This window comes from Bufo gargarizans, chromosome 1 (genome assembly GCF_014858855.1).
Source record: "Bufo gargarizans isolate SCDJY-AF-19 chromosome 1, ASM1485885v1, whole genome shotgun sequence".
NCBI lineage: Eukaryota > Metazoa > Chordata > Amphibia > Anura > Bufonidae > Bufo > Bufo gargarizans.
Window position 1 is genome coordinate 518,647,653 of NC_058080.1, and position 20,670 is coordinate 518,668,322.

At 43.8% G+C, this 20,670-nt stretch overlaps 1 protein-coding gene across 3 annotated transcripts in view; it reads left to right on the top strand.

Annotated features, from left to right (window-relative positions):
- The window catches only part of GRK3 (G protein-coupled receptor kinase 3), a 287,657-nt gene that overhangs the window by 193,406 nt on the left and 73,581 nt on the right, over positions 1 to 20,670 (top strand). For all 3 annotated transcript variants that reach the window (XM_044275379.1, XM_044275380.1, XM_044275381.1), the window contains exons 4-7: positions 2,683 to 2,784; positions 5,563 to 5,637; positions 16,943 to 17,004; positions 18,418 to 18,469. In XM_044275379.1, the coding sequence (XP_044131314.1) occupies positions 2,683 to 2,784; positions 5,563 to 5,637; positions 16,943 to 17,004; positions 18,418 to 18,469 (291 nt within the window). The remainder of the gene's footprint in view (positions 1 to 2,682; positions 2,785 to 5,562; positions 5,638 to 16,942; positions 17,005 to 18,417; positions 18,470 to 20,670) is intronic.

Consider the following 20,670-nt stretch of genomic DNA (forward strand, 5'->3'; position numbering starts at 1 on the left):
TGTCAGCCTGGTTAATACCAATTTTCCTGCTGACAGAAACCCTTTAAAAAGATGTATTTGCATTCTAGCGTAACATTGCCACCATTACTGTTGTTGCCATCCACACTTCTGAATTGCATACCTGTCTTGTAATACCACAATATTTGGGGGCAAGAAATGAATATGAAAGAAATGCATTTAGCAGGGTTTCATCCTTTGTAAAGTGGCTGTGAAAGGTTACTGCCGTACATCTTCCTTTCAAGTAAATGGGAGCCGAGCACCAGTGGCTGCCCGAAACAGCTGATTAATGGGTGTTTTGTGTCACACTAGGAAGCCCTTTTGAAATATCCAGACAGGGTGCAGGCACTTCCTTTCACCAGTTCTTAGTTTTCGGCACTGAACTCCATTCTTCTCTTCTGGCTCCCGCTGGATGGGAGCTCTGGCATGTCATCTACATGCATGACACTGCTGCCAGCCAATCAGTGGCCTCACCGGTGGCAGCAGTCACGTGCTGTGCCTGAATGCATCACCACTCACAACAGCAGGGGGAAGAGCACCATAGACAGGCGAGTTCCCAATGTTTAAGAACCTCTTTAAAGATGCACCAAATGTATCATTGTGTGGCATCTGATAAATTTGGAACAAATTACGGCAATGCAGACTCCTGCAAAAATGAGTTATACAATTTCCATCATTGAAAGTCATCCCCATAATCTTTAAAAGTAAAGTAGGTTATACACATTGTGTTTACTTGCCATTTGTTCCAGTTTTTACTACTCCGCAATGTAATGCATAGAAAGTAATTTATTTCACACTGCCTGATCCATGATAAGTGACAAAGGGGGTCTCCATCTTGGCATTAAAAGATGTACTTTTGGCTGAGCTGAATGGATCTGTTTATGGGAGTATAAGGGCAATTATTTGGACAACTTTTTATCCCCTGTTCACAAGGGATAAGATTGCTGGGGGCCCTACTGTTGGGGGCCCTACTGTTGGGCACTCCAACGATCATGAGAACAGAGGTCATAGAGTGCTTTATGAGAATGGAGCATTGGTGCACATGCATGACCATGGCTCTGTTCACTTTTATGGGATTGCTGAGTGCAGCGCTCATGTTGTTTCTGGCAGTCATATAGAATTTGATGGAGTGGTGGTCACACATGTGCACCACTACTGCATTTTCATGGGAAAATCCAGGACTTTAGTTCTCATGATCCCTAGAGTTTATACTAGGGATCGACCGATATTGAGTTTTTAGAGCCGATACCGATAATCTGTGAACTTTCAGGCCGATAGCCGATAATTTATACCGATAATTTATTGCTATATGTTAGGAGACATAAAATAATAAAGCCCTTAGTTGGTAGTCAATTTATAATTTACATTTATAATTTACTACTGCCAAATGCCAATTCCCACACCATACCACCTCCTCACTGACTTTAACCCCTATCGGATCTCGGATCAGACCTTTTATTAACCCCTATCAGACAAATCAGACCTTTATTAACCCCTATCAGACCTTTATTAACCCCTATCAGACCTCAGATCAGACCTTTTATTAACCCCTATCAGACCTCAGATTAATAAAATAAAGAACTCCTCACCTCTCCTGCGCCGCGGCTCCTCTTCATTTCTGGGTCCAGCGTCTCGCTCCCCTGTCTTCTCCGGCCAGCGCTGCACTGTCGCCTGATAGCATGCAGTGTCAGGTCATAGTGCGCACACTATATCCTGACGCCGTACGGGGTCAGGACAGTGCAGCGCGGGCCCCATCAAAGACGACCAGAAAGGGTGAGTATGGGAAACGCTTGCTGCGATTCTTCCACACTCCCGGCACTCGCTAGTATTCGCTTTATACGCATTTATCGCTATATCAGCAAGGTTAGATACCGATATTGGACAAAATCTTGAATATCGGCCGATAATATTAGTACTTCCGATAATCAGTCGATCCCTAGTTTCTATTTCAGGGCCCTCAGTGATCTTACACGTATGCCCTGATCTATTTTTAGGAGGTAAGTATTGTCAATGGGAAAACCTCTTCAAGATGTCAGGTTAGGATGGCTTTGCAGGTCTTGTCAACAACATGGGGCACTGTACTGGTACCTGATTGATCCCACAGTGAATCAGTATCAATCGTCTGGTGGATCTGCAGAGGATTGTGGCTCTTGTTCATAAGTGATCCTACAAGGTGAAAATATAGTCAAAAATGTTTTCAATTTGGGTATTCAAAGTGCAGGCTAGGGAATCATCCCACTCTCCTATGGATAATAGGCTAAAATCCTTAACAAACTACTGTACCGTGATGGACTTTGATGTTGATGTGCCCTTAAGAAAATGATCCATTGGTAGAGTACAATGTGCAAGTGTTATTTGCAGTAGCATTTGTTTTCATTACTGGTATATTTAGTAATTAACATAATTTAGATCCGTTATTGACTATTTCTAACATACAAAGGATTGAGAGGAACAGACACGCTGTGGCATTTTCTCCATGGTCTTCCGTAAATCCCTTTAATTTATTTTTAATGTTTTTCACCTACTTTGAGCGGAGTTACCTATTTATTTGCTAGCCAGTGGTGATTCATAATTAGACCATCTTCTATTACTTCTACATACTTTGTAGCCCTGAATTAATGAATATTACAAAATGCCAAGAAGTTGTAGTTGACACGAGGCATTGATCACCTCTCTTGCTTTCAGATAAAAGAGTACGAGAAGCTGGATTCGGAGGAGGACCGCCTTTGTAGAAGTCGACAGATTTATGACACGTATATAATGAAAGAGCTACTATCTTGTTCACATGTAAGTATTCTCTTTTATCTTCCCATCTTTCAGGCAGAGTTTGCTTAAAGCTGGCACTTGGTCTCCAGGCATATAAGGCATAATATAGTGAGTGAGCAGAGGTTTTTCCCCACTCTGAACAGCCCTCAGATTCACTATTAGGGATGAGCAAACTTATGTTTTCAAATTCGGGGTACAAGGTTTGTATTATGTAAGAATTCTGTTATGGATTCCCCTTCCACGGACCAGAAGATATGGTCCGTGGTGGCAAAATCCACGACAGAATTCTTAGATAACCCGAACCTTGTACGCCACACTTGAAAACACAAGTTTGCTCAACGCTATTCACTATAATGCCAGATACTCCATTTGATGGTCTAACTACTGGGATAGTGCTTATACAATTGGGGTTTATCAAATTTATACCTGTATAAAGTGTAACTGTTGCTTCAGTTTATTTTTAATAATAGCGTAGAAACAAGGATGTGAACCATTTTTGTAATATATTTTCTTGGGGAAAGAGGTTTCTTTGTACTAGAAAACAGTGTAAAAGGAGTCTTCTTAGGAAAGCTCTGAGCGTTTCTAAGGAGAATCTGTCTTCAGCATTTTACTGACCGCTGAAGATGCCTGTGTGTAACATGCAGAGGCTTCCAGTCTGTCTCCTGTCACTACCCCGGTCACTGACTGTTATGTATATGTGCCCCATCATAACCCATCACCCTGCCTATCTGACTTCTACATAAAGGTGTCTTTAGCGCTCAGAAGAACCGAAGACTCCTAAGAAACGCTCAGTTAGCGCTTTGCTAAGAAGACCCTTTACACTGTTTTCTAGTACAAAGAAATGTCTTTCTGTAATAAAGTATATTACAAAAAGATTTAACATATCTCTCCCTACACTAAATTAAAAATAAACCAGAATGACAGTTACACTTTAAAGCTTATCTCCACAACTGTTGTGACCCAAGAACAGCAATTCATGTTTCCATATCCATATTGATTACGTGAATATTTTATATTTGGTAATACAGTAACGTTAAAGGGGTTATCCAAGACTACTGAAAAACCTCCCAGAGAGGCCGGACTTACGGTGGCGATCATACTTACAAATGGTCATGTGACACAAAGGGAAGCAAGTCACCACTGCAGCCAGTGAGTGGCAGTAGTGGTTACGTGTTCTTCTGTCGGTGAATGCTAATTTCATCACTGCAGGGTGAGGAAGGGCCGGACCGGGGGCGACCATATAAATAGGATCAGCACTGTGGGCAACACCTGACCAATGGACTGAACCCTTTGAGCACTGCTATGTAACCCCCTGTGCTCTGCACACTCTCCCCTCCCCTTGATGGACAGGGTTAGACATGCTGAGGGTAAAGCTGTGTCATTGAGTTTGCATATCATATACTCTATGTACTATAGCTTCACCACATTGAGATCTGCTCAGAAATCTATGATTATAAAAAACACCAGTAATATGTGTTAGCTTACAAGCATAGAGCCATAGAAAAAAACAAAAGACCAATTGAAAAAATGTTTTGTTTATTTTCTTTTGCCCAAAATGAGTAAAATGCAATTATAGCCTTTAAAGGGGTTATCCAATTTCTAAAACATGCCCCCTAATGCCCGGGCCGCTCATATAGATTATACTTGCCTCACTCCCGCGGAGTCAAAACATCTGGCGATGGGGGGCAGCCAATAGTAGGCCTTTTTATGTAAAATACTGCTTTCATTTTTGTATATATTTTCTATTTATATATAATTATTATAAACAACAGTATTAATGTTCCCTGTATGCATTTCTGTAAATATGTGGCATTATATCCGTATATTTACTGTGCAGTATAGTGCGTAGTGCTAGAGACAATGGGGCAGACTTACTATTAGTGTCCTACTTTACACTAAGAGTACGAATCAGTCTTAAATTTACTATTCTGCGCATAGACCTTTGTAAATTTGGAGTAAATCCTGTTCCAGATGTATGCTAGAATTTTGTCAGTGTGCCAAAAAGCTATCTAGTCCAAGTTTACACCACATTCAAGTTGGTGTAGTTTTAGTCCAAACATGCGGGCACATTTTCATTACTAAATCTGCCCCAGGATTCTGTACTGTAAATTTTCAAATCCTCTGATTATGAAGGCGGTGCGTTTCCTGCTCCTTGTTCCAGTTCTTGCTCTGTCCTTGGTGTGCTGCCTGTAAGCTGCGCGTGCATGCTCTAGGGAATTGGGTACAAAATGGAGTTGTCACTAACAAATTGCTTCATACAGTAAGTGGTCAGATAGGATCAGCTCTGCTTTTCACAACCTGCCCTTGGGATTCGGTCACATAGAGATCAGCGAGCACCTAACATGGTGACTGTGCTAAGCCTTCATCTTATTTTATCTGGTAAATGATGTTCATCTACAAGGCAGGTAATTATTGTATTGATGTTTATACTGTACACGTATTATGTGTTTGCTTGTGTGTAATGGTGACTTGTGATGACGTGACACACACACGCCTATATATAATTGAAGGGAAGTTGACCTTGGGCAGTGATGGCTAACCTTCGGCTCTCCAGCTGTGGTGAAACTGCGACTCCCAGCATGCTCCATTCCTTTCTATGGAGTTCGGAGAACAGCCAAGCAAGTGTACATCTTGGGAGTTGTAGCACATCTGGAATGCCGGAGGTTAGCTATCACAGACCTGGGGTGTGCTGACGGATGCGTCGCTGTTCCTTGAGCTGACCTGTGTACATGCATATATTTATACTAGGGCTGATTATATAAAGCTAGAGATAATTACCATGTCATTGTTTGTCCGTAGCCATTCTCCAAGCAAGCTGTAGACCACGTACAAGCGCATCTTGCGAAAAAACAAGTGCCCCCTGCTTTATTTCAGGTAAGATAACGGATCCAGCGATGGTATGTGCAGCAGTTGTTTACACGGCGGGGCTCCGAATGAGGCTTGGCCCCCCACATGGGAAAAATGGCCACTTCCAGGATCATACAATTGTTGCTTTCTTTTGTAGACCTCATTTTGCATTCTCCAATATTGTGTAGCTGGAGGTTTATTAATACAACTGTCCGCTTGCTAGTACCATAGTCTAAATTGTTATTTGAGAAGTTTCCTCCCAAATGTTTGTAGGTTGACAATTGTCCTCACGGAGCAGACTTGTTGCAGCAATTCCTGGAAGATTGACACTTTGTTCAGACTCTTCCAGACAATTGCAGCGTGAAGTGAACGCCGATTGACCAGTTATATCATCGATCAGTGCTGTTTTGTGCAGTTTGTCAGCATGTGTGAAGCGAACCTAAGGGAGCACCCTTTTATGGTCCCTCTACACGGGACAACAACCTAGCAGATTGTCGGGAAGGAAGCACTCCATCCCGACAATCTGCTGATCGCTAACGGAGGAGTGTTTTACATGCAGTGATCTCCTCCACAGTATAGGGAGGGGTGATCGCTGATGCCATCGCTTTTCACCATACTGTCTCGTTGTTTCCCGGCAGCAGATTGTGTTTACACAGCATGATCTCCCACTGGGAAGCAATGTGCTGTACAAAAGATACAATTACCCCTGAACAAGCGTTCATTGGGTAATTGGCAGTGCATTTACACCGCCAGATTATCGCTAATGAGTGTTACTAGTAACTCCGATTAGCGATGATCTGTTCAATTGTCGGCCCCTCTAAGGGGTCCTTTACACAGGACGATAGTTGGTTGAGCAAATCACGGAACTGTGTAAACAGTGCAGCCATTACGTGACACGCGAGCAAACGCTCATTTGTCGTGTGATGGGCACTTTTATACAAGCAGCTGGTCAGCAGCTCATCCGTTTTACACGGGGAGATGTGCTGCCAACCATATGCAAACTGAATGGGGACAAGTGACCATACGAACACTCATTGTTCCCTTTCAGTTTGCTTCAATGCATTTGAAATGCCCTTTAATAAACCTTGATAAACTTGTTATGTTGCTGATCAGTATGTATTTTATGGCCCCAAGTCGAGCCATGAAAAAGGGCCGTAAGGGTATGTCCAAACAAACTGGAAAAGTTCAGTCTCAAGACCACTATAAAAATCACCACACAAACTGCATGTGGTTTTTGCCACAGGAAAGCCAGCGGACTCTCCATTGAAATCCACTGGGGAGAACCGCAGTAAAAATTAACATGCTGTAGATGTCCAATCTGCACAGCGGGTCATTTTACGGTGCGGGTTTTGTACCCAGAGTGTGGATGAAAGGTCTAAAAATCGCATCCACTTCGCTGGTACTGTAGAACGCTGCCAATTGGTAGCACCAAAATCTGTGAGGGCAAATCCGCAGCCATTTACCATTTGTATCTTACACAGGCCCTCGTAATAAGTGTGAGGTCTGCTGCTTTTTTTGTGACCTTCAGGGGCACCTGAGACATTCCACATGGAGATGCTGATAGGCTTCAAGCCATTTACTACTCCTTTTAGTCACTGTGAAAAGCGACTCTTGAGCAGCTGTACTCATGATGAGACTGGAAGCACTGGTGCCTATGTGGAAGCCGTATAACAGGCGTCATATATATTCATATAGCGCCAACGTGTACAGATCATCTGATCACGCCCATCATAGACGTTTGCTCCTCTCCTTGCAGGTGAAATGGATTTATTTCAGGAATTATAATGACAGTCCAGTCCTGAACAGCAGTCTTTTATATTTTGTTCTAGGTACCGGTATTGCATTGACCCCCCTCTGTTTTCAGTCAGGAGGGTTGATGCTTTTTGGAGGAATATTGGGTTCCAGTCAGCCAGCTGTAGACGACCATTTACAGCAAAGTCTCAAGGGCTTGGTACAAAGTGGAAAAATACCATTATTGTCAATTAATTAGGATTTATTGTAAATGTTGGTAATTCTAGCAAATTTGCTGCTGGTAACTAATTTTTTGGGTTGCCTGACTACTAAGAATATATGAAACTGACTTCTTGGCTGGTAAAATTACATAGTGGTTGGCCAAGTGCTTAATCGCTCGACGGCTATCATTCCCGACCGCTACATGCATGCATGGGTCCGTAACAGGGAGAACAAAGCTGCTGCCAGAGGTGCCTGCCATGTCTTTCCCCTCACCCTGTTCAGGACACATGCATGCTCGACTGAGCTAAGCATGCATGTCTATAAGGCCTAGTTCACACTTAATCATGTCAATATAATGCGCAGCTCCCTCCCCCAGTAATTTGTGCGCCTGCGTGGCCACCATTCAGAACATTACAGCGGTGGCCGTAACCCCTAGAAAAGAGTATGCAATTTGGGGGTATAAAAATACTAATTACAGGAGTCGCAACCAGATTTGAAAATGGATGTGTATTGAAGATACCTTCACTGGACGTCAAGTGATTTACAGTGGATTAATGAAGTGAGACAACCCCTTTAATGTGTCGGCCCCTGGTAAAATAGGAAAATCCAAGTAAGTGAAAGTTGTTCCATCTAGGCATTTATGACATCTCAATAGAATAGTCAGTGCTCAGCTATTTTCTGCAGTCCTATAGCAGTGAATAGGGAGGGTGTCACACATGCGTGGGATCCTCTCCATTCACGGCTGGGCCAACTTCTTGATATAGTAGCAGGTCCTAGTGGTGGGATGTTGATATGCCATAAATGTCCAGAGTGGCCAGCCCCTTTAAATCCCTTCCACAGGGGACAGTGATTGTCATTGATTGCATCCTCCACAGGCAGGCATAAAACTCATTGATTGTTGCTGCACACAGTGCATGTGCTGCTGCCAAGATGCAAACTGTATGCGGATCGAACGATCATTCAAATAATTGTCCACCCCATACAGTACAATTATTAAAGGAGCGTCAATCAACATACTATACAAAGCCGGCCACACATGTGTGATTATACTGGAATGACCTCCAGGTCATTACTGCATACAACCCTTTTCTTCCTCAATGTTGATAACGGTATCTCAGATGTCTTCATTGTTCATAACATGAAGGCAGGCTCGGACTGGCCCACAGGGATACAGGTGAATCCCCGGTGGGCCCCTGAGGAAAGTGGGACGCTAGGTCCTCCACCTCTTGCACAAATGGCACATGACACAGTATAGTTATTGCACTAGATATATCGTACAGCACCACAACCAGCCTATGTTCATATAAGATATGGGTAGATAATTTAAAAAAATTCCCGGTTTATTATTATTGATGCAATCTAGTGGCTTCTAGGTACAGAGGCCGCCAGCTGTATCCTCTTTTCCCAGGGTCCCACCTTCTCAAATTTGCTGTGCAGACCCCATAATCATCTTGTAGCGCCTTGCTGCTGCTGTGAGAGCAGGGAATATTTGAATGAATCCGTATGGTGGGCCCTCAAAATAAATTTTACTGGTGGGCCCTAGACAGCCCAGTCCGACACTGCATGACTGTGTTCTCATTGGGTCATTTTTTAATACCATGTATCAGTTCTATCTTTATTGCAATTTATCAGACCATCTAATGTTATTTTATTAAGTTTATCATGGAAGCCTGTGCAAAGAGAAGCAGGAGAATCTATTGTACATCAATCCCTGCTCCCAACAGCCTTGTTTTTGTAATGGCTGGTACTCGGAGTCTGTTCCTGGGCAATGAGAGTGATGTGTGCTCACCTGGGGAGATTGTGCCATCACCCTGTCACATAAGGGTCATAACATGGCCTGGGGTAGGATAATCATCTTCTCTAATCAGCTGCCCAGCGTGCTTTGCCCTGGGCTTGGCCAGTTTGCCACTTAATAAAGTGTTCCAGCTAATTCCCCTGCCAAGGTTAGAAGAAAATTGTAGTAAAGGGATTCACCTCAGGAGAAGTCATAAGAGATGCATCTATCTCTTTACCTCGGGATTGGCTATGGTCAAACAGTAGATTTTTAGGATGAGTCATTGACTTTGGTTCCTAGTGTCAACTGTTTGTTGGTTGCAGAGATAAGACTCTGTGTACTGCTTTAATGGAAGACTGGTACAGTAAATCCTACACACGTATTATTTCTGTAACCTCAGAGAATCAGGTGTTGGAGAGAGGAGGATATGTGTGGCTCTATATTGTTTATTTTCGTAGTAAAACTGGACAGGCACAGTCAGATGAATTCTGGCTGAACCTGCTGATTTGGTGGGATCAGCGAGCATCTAATGTCTTTGGGGACCCTCCAACTCCTCAGCTTATGTCGGGGAAGATAGGGATTAGGCAATTGGATTTCAACCAGTCGATTCTTCTGTTCTTGAGACGATATGCTACCCTCAGGTGTCTCGCAGCGGCATACACCAAGCTTAAACTTTCGGGTAGGGAAACATTGAGAGTTGGCCGTAAGAAAGTGGTCAGTCATGGGGGGAGCTGCAGCTGTTGGATACCAGGACTCCAGTGCTAGAGTCCCACTGGAACTATCCAATGGAAAACAAAAGCACAAAAAAAGCAAGTGACCCAGACTCCCCTTAGGGGACAGCCACGCTATCAGGTTTTTGCATGCAGTTTTATAAGCCAGAATCAGGAATGAATAAGAATTGTATGTTGTATCTGTCTTGTATACTTCTCCTTTTATGATCCACCCCTAATTTTGGCTTCCAAAACTGCATGCAGAAACCTGACCTTGTGGCCTTTAATGTTGGGTTCCCCGTGCTGACGCTCCTTTACAGGTTCCTCCTAACTTTCCTGCAGCCTGTCAGTAGGTAGCCATGGTGTTGTGTTTAATCACAGGTCGGGGATGGCACTCACCCTTATAAAACATGGGTGAATACATACAAAAAAAAAAAAAAAGATTGTGTGGGAATGTTCTTCAAACCCTGTGTGTTGCAGATAAGTCACAGATTTCATCCTTTGCAGTGCTAAAAGTAAAATCATGTGGATTTTGCACGATTTTTAGTCTACTTTATACTGTATTTTGCAGTTTGTATGAACTTCCTACGTATTGCAGAAGCATTATAATCAATAATATATATTGTGCCTGCTTCTTGTACCATACAGTCATTACCTTGTATTTGTACTGGTGCTGTAAGCGGTGCCTTCTGTGCCAGTTAGTCCCTGCTCTTTTCCTTCTAGTGATGTTTTGCGCTGCTGTCTACAGGCTGAAGGGATGGCGTTCAGGGTATTACTGCAGTGTTCCATAAGGGCTCTTTCACACCTGCGTTCTTTTCTTCCGGCATAGAGTTCCGTCTTCGGGGCTCTATGCCGGAAGAATACTGATCAGGATTATCCTAATGCATCCTGAATGGACAGTCCGTCCTTCAGGATGCATCAGGATGTCTTCAGTTCCGGAACGGAACGTTTTTTGGCCGCAGCAAATAGCGCAGCATGCTGCGCTTTTTGCTCCGGCCAAAAATCCGGAACACTTGCCGCAAGGCCGGATCCGGAATGAATGCCCATTGAAAGGCATTGATCCGGATCCGGCCTTAAGCTAAACGTCGTTTCGGCGCATTGCCGGATGCGACGTTTAGCTTTTTCTCAATGGTTACCATGGCTGCCGGGACGCTAAAGTCCTGGCAGCCATGGTAAAGTGTAGTGGGGAACGGGGAGCAGTATACTTACCGTCCGTGCGGCTCCCGGGGCGCTCCAGAGTGATGTCAGGGCGCCCCAAGCGCATGGATCACGTGATCGCATGGCACGTCATCCATGCGCATGGGGCGATCTGACGTCATTCTGGAGCGCCCCGGGAGCCGCACGGATGGTAAGTATACCGCTCCCCCGCTCCCCGCTCCTACTATGGCAACCAGGACTTTAATAGCATCCTGGGTGCCATAGTAACACTGAAAGCATTTTGAAGACGGATCCGTCTTCAAATGCTTTCAGTACACTTGCGTTTTTCCGGATCCGGCGTGTAATTCCGGCAAGTGGAGTACACGCCGGATCCGGACAACGCAAGTGTGAAAGAGGCCTAAGATATAGTCAGTAGGAGAGTCGTGCTCAGAATGTTTGGATGCTGCTTATAGATGTCTTATTCCTGGTATGTTACATGTAACCAGTGATGTTGGACTTGCTTTCATTTGATTTGATTCAACTTTATTGTCATTCCACATGTATAATACAGGGTAACAAAATACAGTTTGCATCTAATAAGAAGTGCAAAGGGCAGCAAGTGCAATACAAACAAGTTAGATACATATAAGGATAATGTAGAAAGTAGGAATAGTTATGTACAGATTATGTACAAAAAGTTAAAGCGAACCTGTCATCAACTTTATGCTGCCCATATTAACGGCAGTATGAAGTAGAGACAGGCAGGTTGATTTCAAAGGTCTGTCATTTATTAGTTAAAAGTAAGTGGTTGCCGAGAACCAACATCACAAACGTTGCAGACTGGGCCTGGAAAAGAGTCCCGGCCACCTGAGAAGAGTCCTGGTTATTAATACATTCCTGCTCTCCTGCCACCTGCTGATGACTGACAGGTCTTCTACCTAGTTTTCTCCCTTTTTCTCTAGGAGAGAACTGCCAATCATCAGCAGATGGGTGAGAGAGCAGGAGATTATTGATAACCGTGACTTGGCCTGGGCTTCAATGATTATGACGTTGGTTCTCTGCAACCACTGACTTTTAGCTCATAAGTGACACACCGCTGAAATCAGCATTTCTGTCACTAGTTTATGCTGCCCTCAGTGAGTCAGTATAAAGTTGATGACATGTTCCCTTTTAAGTATGCATTTTGGTAACATTCTGGTGTACCTGGTAGCCTGTGTAACTCTAGCCTGTTATAGGTGGGGCTCACAGCCTCCTCCCATTGTATTTGTGATCTCACTTTGGAGGTTTGTGGAAGCTTGGCTTTGAGTTGGACCTTGGCACCTATCAGACAGTGTTCACACATTATAGGTAGGTTTAGCGGTAGGTCCCACGCCAACTGAGATACCTTGACAGGGTGCGCGGGCTCCGATATGTTGTTAAACTGAATATATTGGTCTCATTTTAACATCTAGCGTGAGGGTTTAGCCTTGTATTTAATTTGCATATATTGTAGTGCACCTTTGCAGTGATTTAAGTACGTACTATAGCAGAGACTTGTGCTATGACAGTGTCCCAACTATAGCAGTAACCAATATGAACATACCGTGAATTTTGAGAATGAATGACAGTCATGATCATGGTCCTAGGAAGGGATGGAGGGAGGAGGAGTGTAGAGGGTTAATTGAGTATGGATGAAAGGGTTCAGCAGGGGACTGGGTTCAGTAGGGTGACAGCTGTGGTGAAGAAACTGTTCCTAAACCTGCTGGTTTTAGTCTGAAGGGTCCTGTAGCGCCTTTTTGAAGGAAGTAACTGGAAGAGTTTATTGGCAGGATGAGAGGAGTCCCTAAGAATGATGCGTGTCCAACGTAGACATCTCTTCTTGTGAACATCCTCAATAGCATGACGTGGAGTCCCTGTGCAGTTTTCACCAACCGCTGCAGTGCCTTGTGGTCAGCAACAGAGCAATTCCCATACCAGACTGTAACACAGCGATAGAAGTTACCCAGTATGTCAGCAGACAGGTGGTTTTTCTTCAGTGTCCTCAAAAAAAAAAGGGCGCCGATGTGCCTTCTTGACCAGGCTGGACATGTTGGTTGACCAGGACAGATTCTCAGAGATGTAGGTCCCCAGGAACTTAAAGCTGTAAACCCGTTCAACAGCCGTGCCATTTATGTGGAAGGTGTCATGGGTGTCTCTCTTCTCCTTCCTGAAGTCCACAATGAGCTCTTTTGGTTTGCTGGTATTCAGGAGCAGATTATTGTCAGCACACCACACAGCTAGGTGCTTTACCTCTTCCCTATAGTCATTGTTGTCAGTGTTGAGACCAATCACTGTGGTGTCATCTGCAAAGTTAATGATGGAATTGGATCCATACCTAGGCCTGCAGTCATAGGTGAAAAGCGAGTAGAGGAACGGGCTCCACACACAGCCCTGTGGAGTGAAATTGTTGAGTGTGATGGTGGAACAGTTATTTCCTGACCTAACATGCTGGGGTCTGTTGGTCAAAGAGTCCATGATCCAGTTACAGATAGGGTTGCTGATTCCAAGATCCACAAGTTTAGTAATCAACTTGGAGGGAATGACTGTATTGAATGCTGAGCTGAAATCAACAAATGGCATTTTTGCATAAGTATTCTTATTATCCAGGTGTGAGTACACAGTGAAGCGCTGTAGGTACAGCATCCTCTGTACTCCTATTACTTCCATAGGCAAATTGGTGAGGATCCAGTGTGGGGGGCAAGCATAACTCGAGGTGTGCCAGGACCAGTCGCTCAAAGCACTTCATAACTATAGGCGTGATGAGTGTTTTGGCACTGGCACAATAGAGGTGTTCTTGAAGCACTCTGGTACTACTGCCTGGCCAAGCGACAGCTGCTTAGCACATGCTCGAAGCACACTTCTAGGAATGCTGTCAGGGCCAGCAGCCTTGCGTGCGTTGATACTGCTCAGTGCGTTATGGACATCTGTGATGGTGAGAGTAAAGGTATGGCAGTCATCAGAGGGTAGAGTTTTGGCAAACTTTTCCTTGTTGTCCTTATCAAAACGAGCGTAGAAGTCATTTAGCTCATTGAGGGAGGACACGGTCACGGCTGTCTGTGTGGAATTGCTGAGCTTATAGTCAGAGATGGCCTGAATGCTTAGCCACATGCGTCGCAGGTCACAGTTGACAAAGTGTTCCTCCACCTTCAGCTTGTAGCTGTGCTTGGCCTTCTTGATGCCCCTCTTTAGGTCTGCCCCGGGCGTACTGTAGGCCTGAGCATCACCTGACCTGACCTGATCTGAAGGCAATGTTACGTGCCTTTAGTAGAGGTTGCACTTCCTTGTTCATCCATGGTTTCTGATTTGGGCACATTGTGATCTGCTTTTCTGTGGTAACATTATCAATTGTGGTATTGATGTATTCCAGTACGTGTAAGAATCGATGTTAGTGTGAGAACCACAGGTGGCCTGAGAGGCAAACATGCTCCAGTCCGTGTCTTTAACCTGTCCTGGAGTACAGAATCTACCCCCGCTGGCCACACTTTGATTGTCTTCACTGATGGTTTCTCACAGTTGATAAGTGGCAAGTACTTGGGGGTGAGAAACAAAGAAAGGTGATCAGACTGTCCCAAGTGGGAGAGGGCCGTTGTCTTGTAGGGTCCAACGATGTTTGCATAGACATGGTCCAAGTTCTTATCCCCTCTGGTATGGCAGGAGACATGTTGATGAAATTTAGCACTGAATTTAGGTTGGAGTGGTTAAAGTCACCCGCTACAATAATTGGAGCCTCAGGGTGTGCAGATTGTTGTTTGCTAATGACCACATGAAGTTCGCTCATAGCAAGCTTGGCATTAGCATCCGGTGGGGTATATGCAGCTGTTATTATAGTGGAGGTGAACTCCCTCGGCAGATAGAACGGTCTACACATAACCATGAGATACTCTAGGTCAGCTGAGCAGTGTTTTCCACCAATGACAGAGTTCTTACACCAAGCCTTGTTAGCACAGTCCTCCGCCTCTTGTCTTACCGGAATCATCTGCTATTCTGTCCGCCCGGAGAGTATGGCGCCCGACCAGCTCAACAGCACTGTCAGATATTCCTCTGTGCAGCCATGTTTTTGTGAGTATCATGACATTACAATCCATAAGTATCCTGTTGTCAGTGATCCATAGTCCTAACTCATCCATTTTGTTCACCAGGGACCGCACATTAGCAAGAAAAATACTGGGTAAAGAAAGCCGTTAGCTTAGCGGTTAGCTTCCCCCGCCTTTGTTTGCAGTCCCTGCGCCTTCTTCAAGCACTTCCGGTTGGCCGAGTAGACTGCAAAGCGTCGGGGGGTGTTCTTATTTCAGGGATGAGTCGAAGGTTGCTGAGAAAACAGTCGGAGTTGTGTAATCCTATATCCAAAAGCTCTTGTCGGGTGTAAGATGTAAAAGCGAAGCTGCTCTGAACAAGCACACCCAAAATGAGCAGGAATAACACTGCTAACTTGCAAAATCTGAGGAGACACTGGGCCTCGCGTGGTGCACGCGCCGCAATATTATTACTTCATCTATTGCCTTTAGAAATGGCTCTGCAAAAATTAGAATAAAATCCATTTTTATCAAAGCAGTTCTTTTTTATTATCTTGGTTATGCTTTGGCTAGAAGTGGTTTTCCAGTATTTAAAGGGGTTCTGCGATGATTGATGTAAAAAATGAAGTCAAACATCATGTAACACAAATAGAACCAGTCCTCTACCGCATGTGGATCCAGAGATCCTCCCATTCATTGTTGCAAGTGTTCTGCTAAATTTATTTCAAGCTTGCAGCTCATGGGGCGTGTCCTTTGTTAGGGGGCATGTCTTTTGTAGTACAGCTCTCTCCGTATCACAGCTCAGGATGTGTCCTTGCTGCAGCTCCCTCCCTATAACAGCTCAGTGGATGTGTCCTTTCTACAGTGGCTCTTTCCCTGTAACTACCACAGCTTCTAACAGAAGATATGGCTGATGAAATGTAATGATTTAAACTGAGCATGTGGTATTTGACCAGTGTCAGTCTATCCCTAATAATTAGCACAGTAAAGGGACAGTGGTCACTGTTATACAGGCGTGTGGGCTCATCCATACGGGCAGCTGTGCCCGATACTGCAGATCAGTCCCATTTGAGGCTTTTTTTACTGTGCTGATCCATTAGATCCTAAGAGTTGAACCTTTACAAATTAAAGATTCCTGGGCCATCCTAGGATATCGCATGCAAGAGACTCCTGTGACTTCTAGGTGTCTCACATCAGCAGGGCCTTACTAACTAATGATAGTCGAGGCGTCTTTTAGTGAATAGCCAACCTTACCAAGAACAAGGCACATGTGCGGCATATTCTCTCCATTTATCACTATTGTTTTCTTTATAGATTGAAGTTCAGTAACCTGTTCCTTGTTATCTTGCACTGGTCCTGAATAGATCATGTAGTATCCAGCACCTACACCCAGATTTCATGTCAAATCTATACTGAGCTGCTATAATGCAAAGCTTAGTCATCTAGATCAGAGAAGGATCTTCAGTCTAGGACACTGGGTAATTGAAACTTAAAGTGCAGTTAACCAAATTGGCCACTAGATGGCTGCAGCTAAAAAGTCATTATTATACTTATAAGTTGTATTATTATAAGTTCCGATTAAAATTGGAGTTTTCCATAGTCGGTATTCTTTAGTTTTGGTTTGTGAAATGACTCCTAGACTGATGATAATGTGAGCGGTTCATGTAGAGTTCATTTTCTATCATGGGTTAGCCGGTTAACACAATCTTTAATGTTGTCTGTTACAGCCATACATAGAAGAGATATGTGACAGTCTTCGTGGAAAGATATTTCAGAAGTTTATAGAAAGGTAAGGACCTGCTATCACTCTGTTAGCGTTTATTTAATACTACTCAGATTATACAGGCCAAGGGTATGTTCACACGTGGTGTAAACACCACAGATTTGCATGTAACCTATTCACAGTATTTTACAATACAGAAAAGTGGATGGGGTTTTAAGAACAATTCCTAGTGTGAATTGGCCAGATTATATATTTTCAGCATGTCCGTTTTTGCTGTAGATATCCCCTAGGGGTATCACACTAAGCAGTGCATGGAGTGAAATCTTCAGCAAGAACGGAAGCATATCTGCAGCGAAATTAGGGCAGAATCCGCTGAGGTTATTCTGACCCATGTGGCTCTAAAGGGGCGTTAGATTTATTATCCTGCATCGGCCACCTTGATGAATCCTGGAGCATGTTCAGACCGGTTAGTCTGTTTACACTGTCTAAAAAGTGGTCAATAATACTAATAAATCTGCCCTCAAAGATAGATATCCGCACAGACTGATAAGAGGGATGCAGGCTGTTATGTTTGTGTGGACCATTGGACTGCCAATCAATGTGGTTGATATTTCTACAGGTTCGCAACCTGCTGTATTTAGCAGATATGATGGCACATTTCCATCGATTCCATAACTAATGATATACTACATTTGCACTCAGCCATATATTCATTTAATCTTTCTTTGAGATATGTATCAGCACTTGCTACACCATCTGTTCCACCTCAGCTACTGCTCCTGAAAGATGCGTTACCAGGACAGATCCCTTCAAAGGGGTTTTCTTCTATCCTAAGAATAGGTCATCAGTATCTGATCGGTGGGGGCTTTGACAACTTGGACCCCCTCCTATTAGCTGTTTGAGAAGGCAGCGACACAGCCTTCTCTCAGCTTTGACACGTTCATTGATTATGTGGCCTAGGCGCAGCTCTGCCCCGTAGAAGTGAACCAAATACAAGTACAGCTACTATACAATGTACGACGCTGTGCTTGGTAAACTGCCAGAAGGCCACAGTGCTCACTGGAGCGCCGGTGTCTTTTCAAACAGCTGACCGGCGGGGGTCCCAGTTGTAGGACCTCCACCAATCAGGTACTGATGACCTATCCATCATAAGAAGGACAAGCTGGCTTGTAATCCTATCTGGTAAGAAAGTGGAAAGTGTGTACAGCGATCCAGCTCAACGGTAAACGTCTATTCTACTGGGTCACCACAGTGTTGGGATGGGATCCATACACAGGGAGCATCAAGCTTAGCATATAACTGATTGGCCAAGGAACACCATCTGACCGTGTCCATGGCACTTCTACATCAGCAGACAAAATGAAAACCTAATTTTTCAAGCAGCATGAGTAGAGAAAACCCAGTGATTTCTTGTCCTGAAATAGATCAAATGTGAAAAATAAGGATGTTTTCTAAAAATCCATTGTTTTCTTTTACCAGTGATAGGTTTACTAGATTTTGCCAATGGAAAAATGTGGAGTTAAACATCCATGTAAGTATAAAAATATATCTGCTGTGTAGAATGTTTTTTTTTTACAGATAGGGTTTATTTCTAGACACCCTCTCATTAACAACCTTTATGTCCTGTGTACAATCTCTGGGACCGCCATTGATCACTAGAACAGGGGTCCTTGAGTCTTGTGTATGAACGGATCAGTGGTGTTCATGTATGGCCATAGCTCAATTCACTTCTATGGGACAGATGGAGAGGGCAGTGTACTGTGCAGTCCCATGGAAGAGAATGGAGGGGGGTCATGCACGCACACTAATGCAGCATTTACCCAGGGGACCCCAGTTCTCATGATCAGTGGGTGTCACGTATGTAACCACCCTGTCACATGAACCAGATGGGACTGCCAGGATGCTTACTTAGTCTGCAAATTAAGCATAAATCGCACCCCCAACACAGTCCACAGACCCCAAATATACGCTACCACCACCTATTGCATTAAAATTAATAAAATGATTCAGGGTCCAATAGGTACCCCAACAACGCCCTACTTACAAGCAGGCACACATTAACACAATCCTTACTTATATTCTAAGACGGAGCTTAGGTTCATTTAGAGCAAGAAGGCAAATCATTAAAGTTTTAGGCTTTATTGTGTAAAAACGTACAGTACTTGGTTACAAAAAAGAAACTAAGAAATAAACAGACATAATAAAGGTGGAGCGGACGGCAGGCATTGTGGCACGCATCCTTACACAGCGTCCCCGGAGACCTCCTTTGAGTACTAGCTATTGATATGGTGTGTATGTGTATATATACACACAGTGTATATAAAAAGTCTACACACCCCTGTTAAAATGTCAGGTGTCTGTGATGTAAACAAATGAGACAAAGATAAATCATTTCAGAACTTTTTCCACCTTTAATGTGACCTATTAACGGTATCACTCAATTGCAAAACAAACTGAAATCTTTTAGGTGGAGGGAAGAAAACAAAAAAACTAAAATAATGCGGTTGCATAAATGTGCACACCCTCTTATAACTGGGGATGTAGCTGTGTTCAGAATTAAGCAATCACATTCAAAATCATGTTAAATAGGAGTCAGCATACACCTGCCATCATTTAAAGTGCCTCTGATTAACCCCCAAAAAAGTTCAGATGCTCTAGTTGGTCTTTCCTGAAATTTTCTTAGTCACATCCCACAGTAAAAGCCATGGTCCACAGAGAGCTTCCAAAGCATCAGTGGGATCTCATTGTTAAAAGGTATCAGTCAGGAGAAGGGTACAAAAGAATTTCCAAGGCATTAGATATACCATGGAACACAGTGAAGACAGTCATCATCAAGTGGAGAAAATATGGCACAACAGTGACATTACCAAGAACTGGACGTCCCTCCAAAATTGATGAAAAGACACGAAGAAAACAGGTCTGGGAGGCTACCAAGAGGCCTACAGCAACATTAAAGGAGCTGCAGTAATATCTGGCAAGTACTGGCTGTGTGGTACATGTGACAACAATCTCCCGTATTCTTCATATGTCTGGGCTATGGGGTAGAGTGGCAAGACGAAAGCCTCTTCTTACGAAGAAAAACATCCAAGCCAGGCTACATTTTTCAAAAACACATCGGAAGTCTCCCAAAAGCATGTTGGGAAAAGGTGTTCTGGTCTGATGAAACCAAGGTTGAACTTTTTGGCCATAATTCCAAAAGATATGTTTGGCGCAAAAACACTGCACATCACCAAAATAACACCATACTCACAGTGTAGCATGGTGGTGGCAGCATCATGCTTTGGGGCTGTTTTTCTTCAGCTGGAACTGGGGCCTTAGTTAAGCTAGAGGGAATTATGAACAGTTCCAAATACCAGTCAATATTGGCACAAAACCTTCAGGCTTCTGCTAGAAAGCTGGACATGAAGAGGAACTTCTCTTTCAGCATGACAACGACCCAAAGCATACATCCAAATCAACAAAGGAATGGCTTCACCAGAAGAAGATTAAAGTTTTGGAATGGCCCAGTCAGAGCCCAGACCTCAATCAGATTGAAAATCTGTGGGGTGATCTGAAGAGGGCTGTGCACAGGAAGTGCCCTCGCCATCTGACAGATTTTGAGTGTTTTTGCAAAGAAGAGTGGGCAAATCTTGCCAAGTCAAAATGTGCCATGCTGATAGACTCATACCCAAAAAGACTGATGTAAAAAAATCAAAAGGTGCTTCAACAAAGTATTAGTTTAAGGGTGTGCAC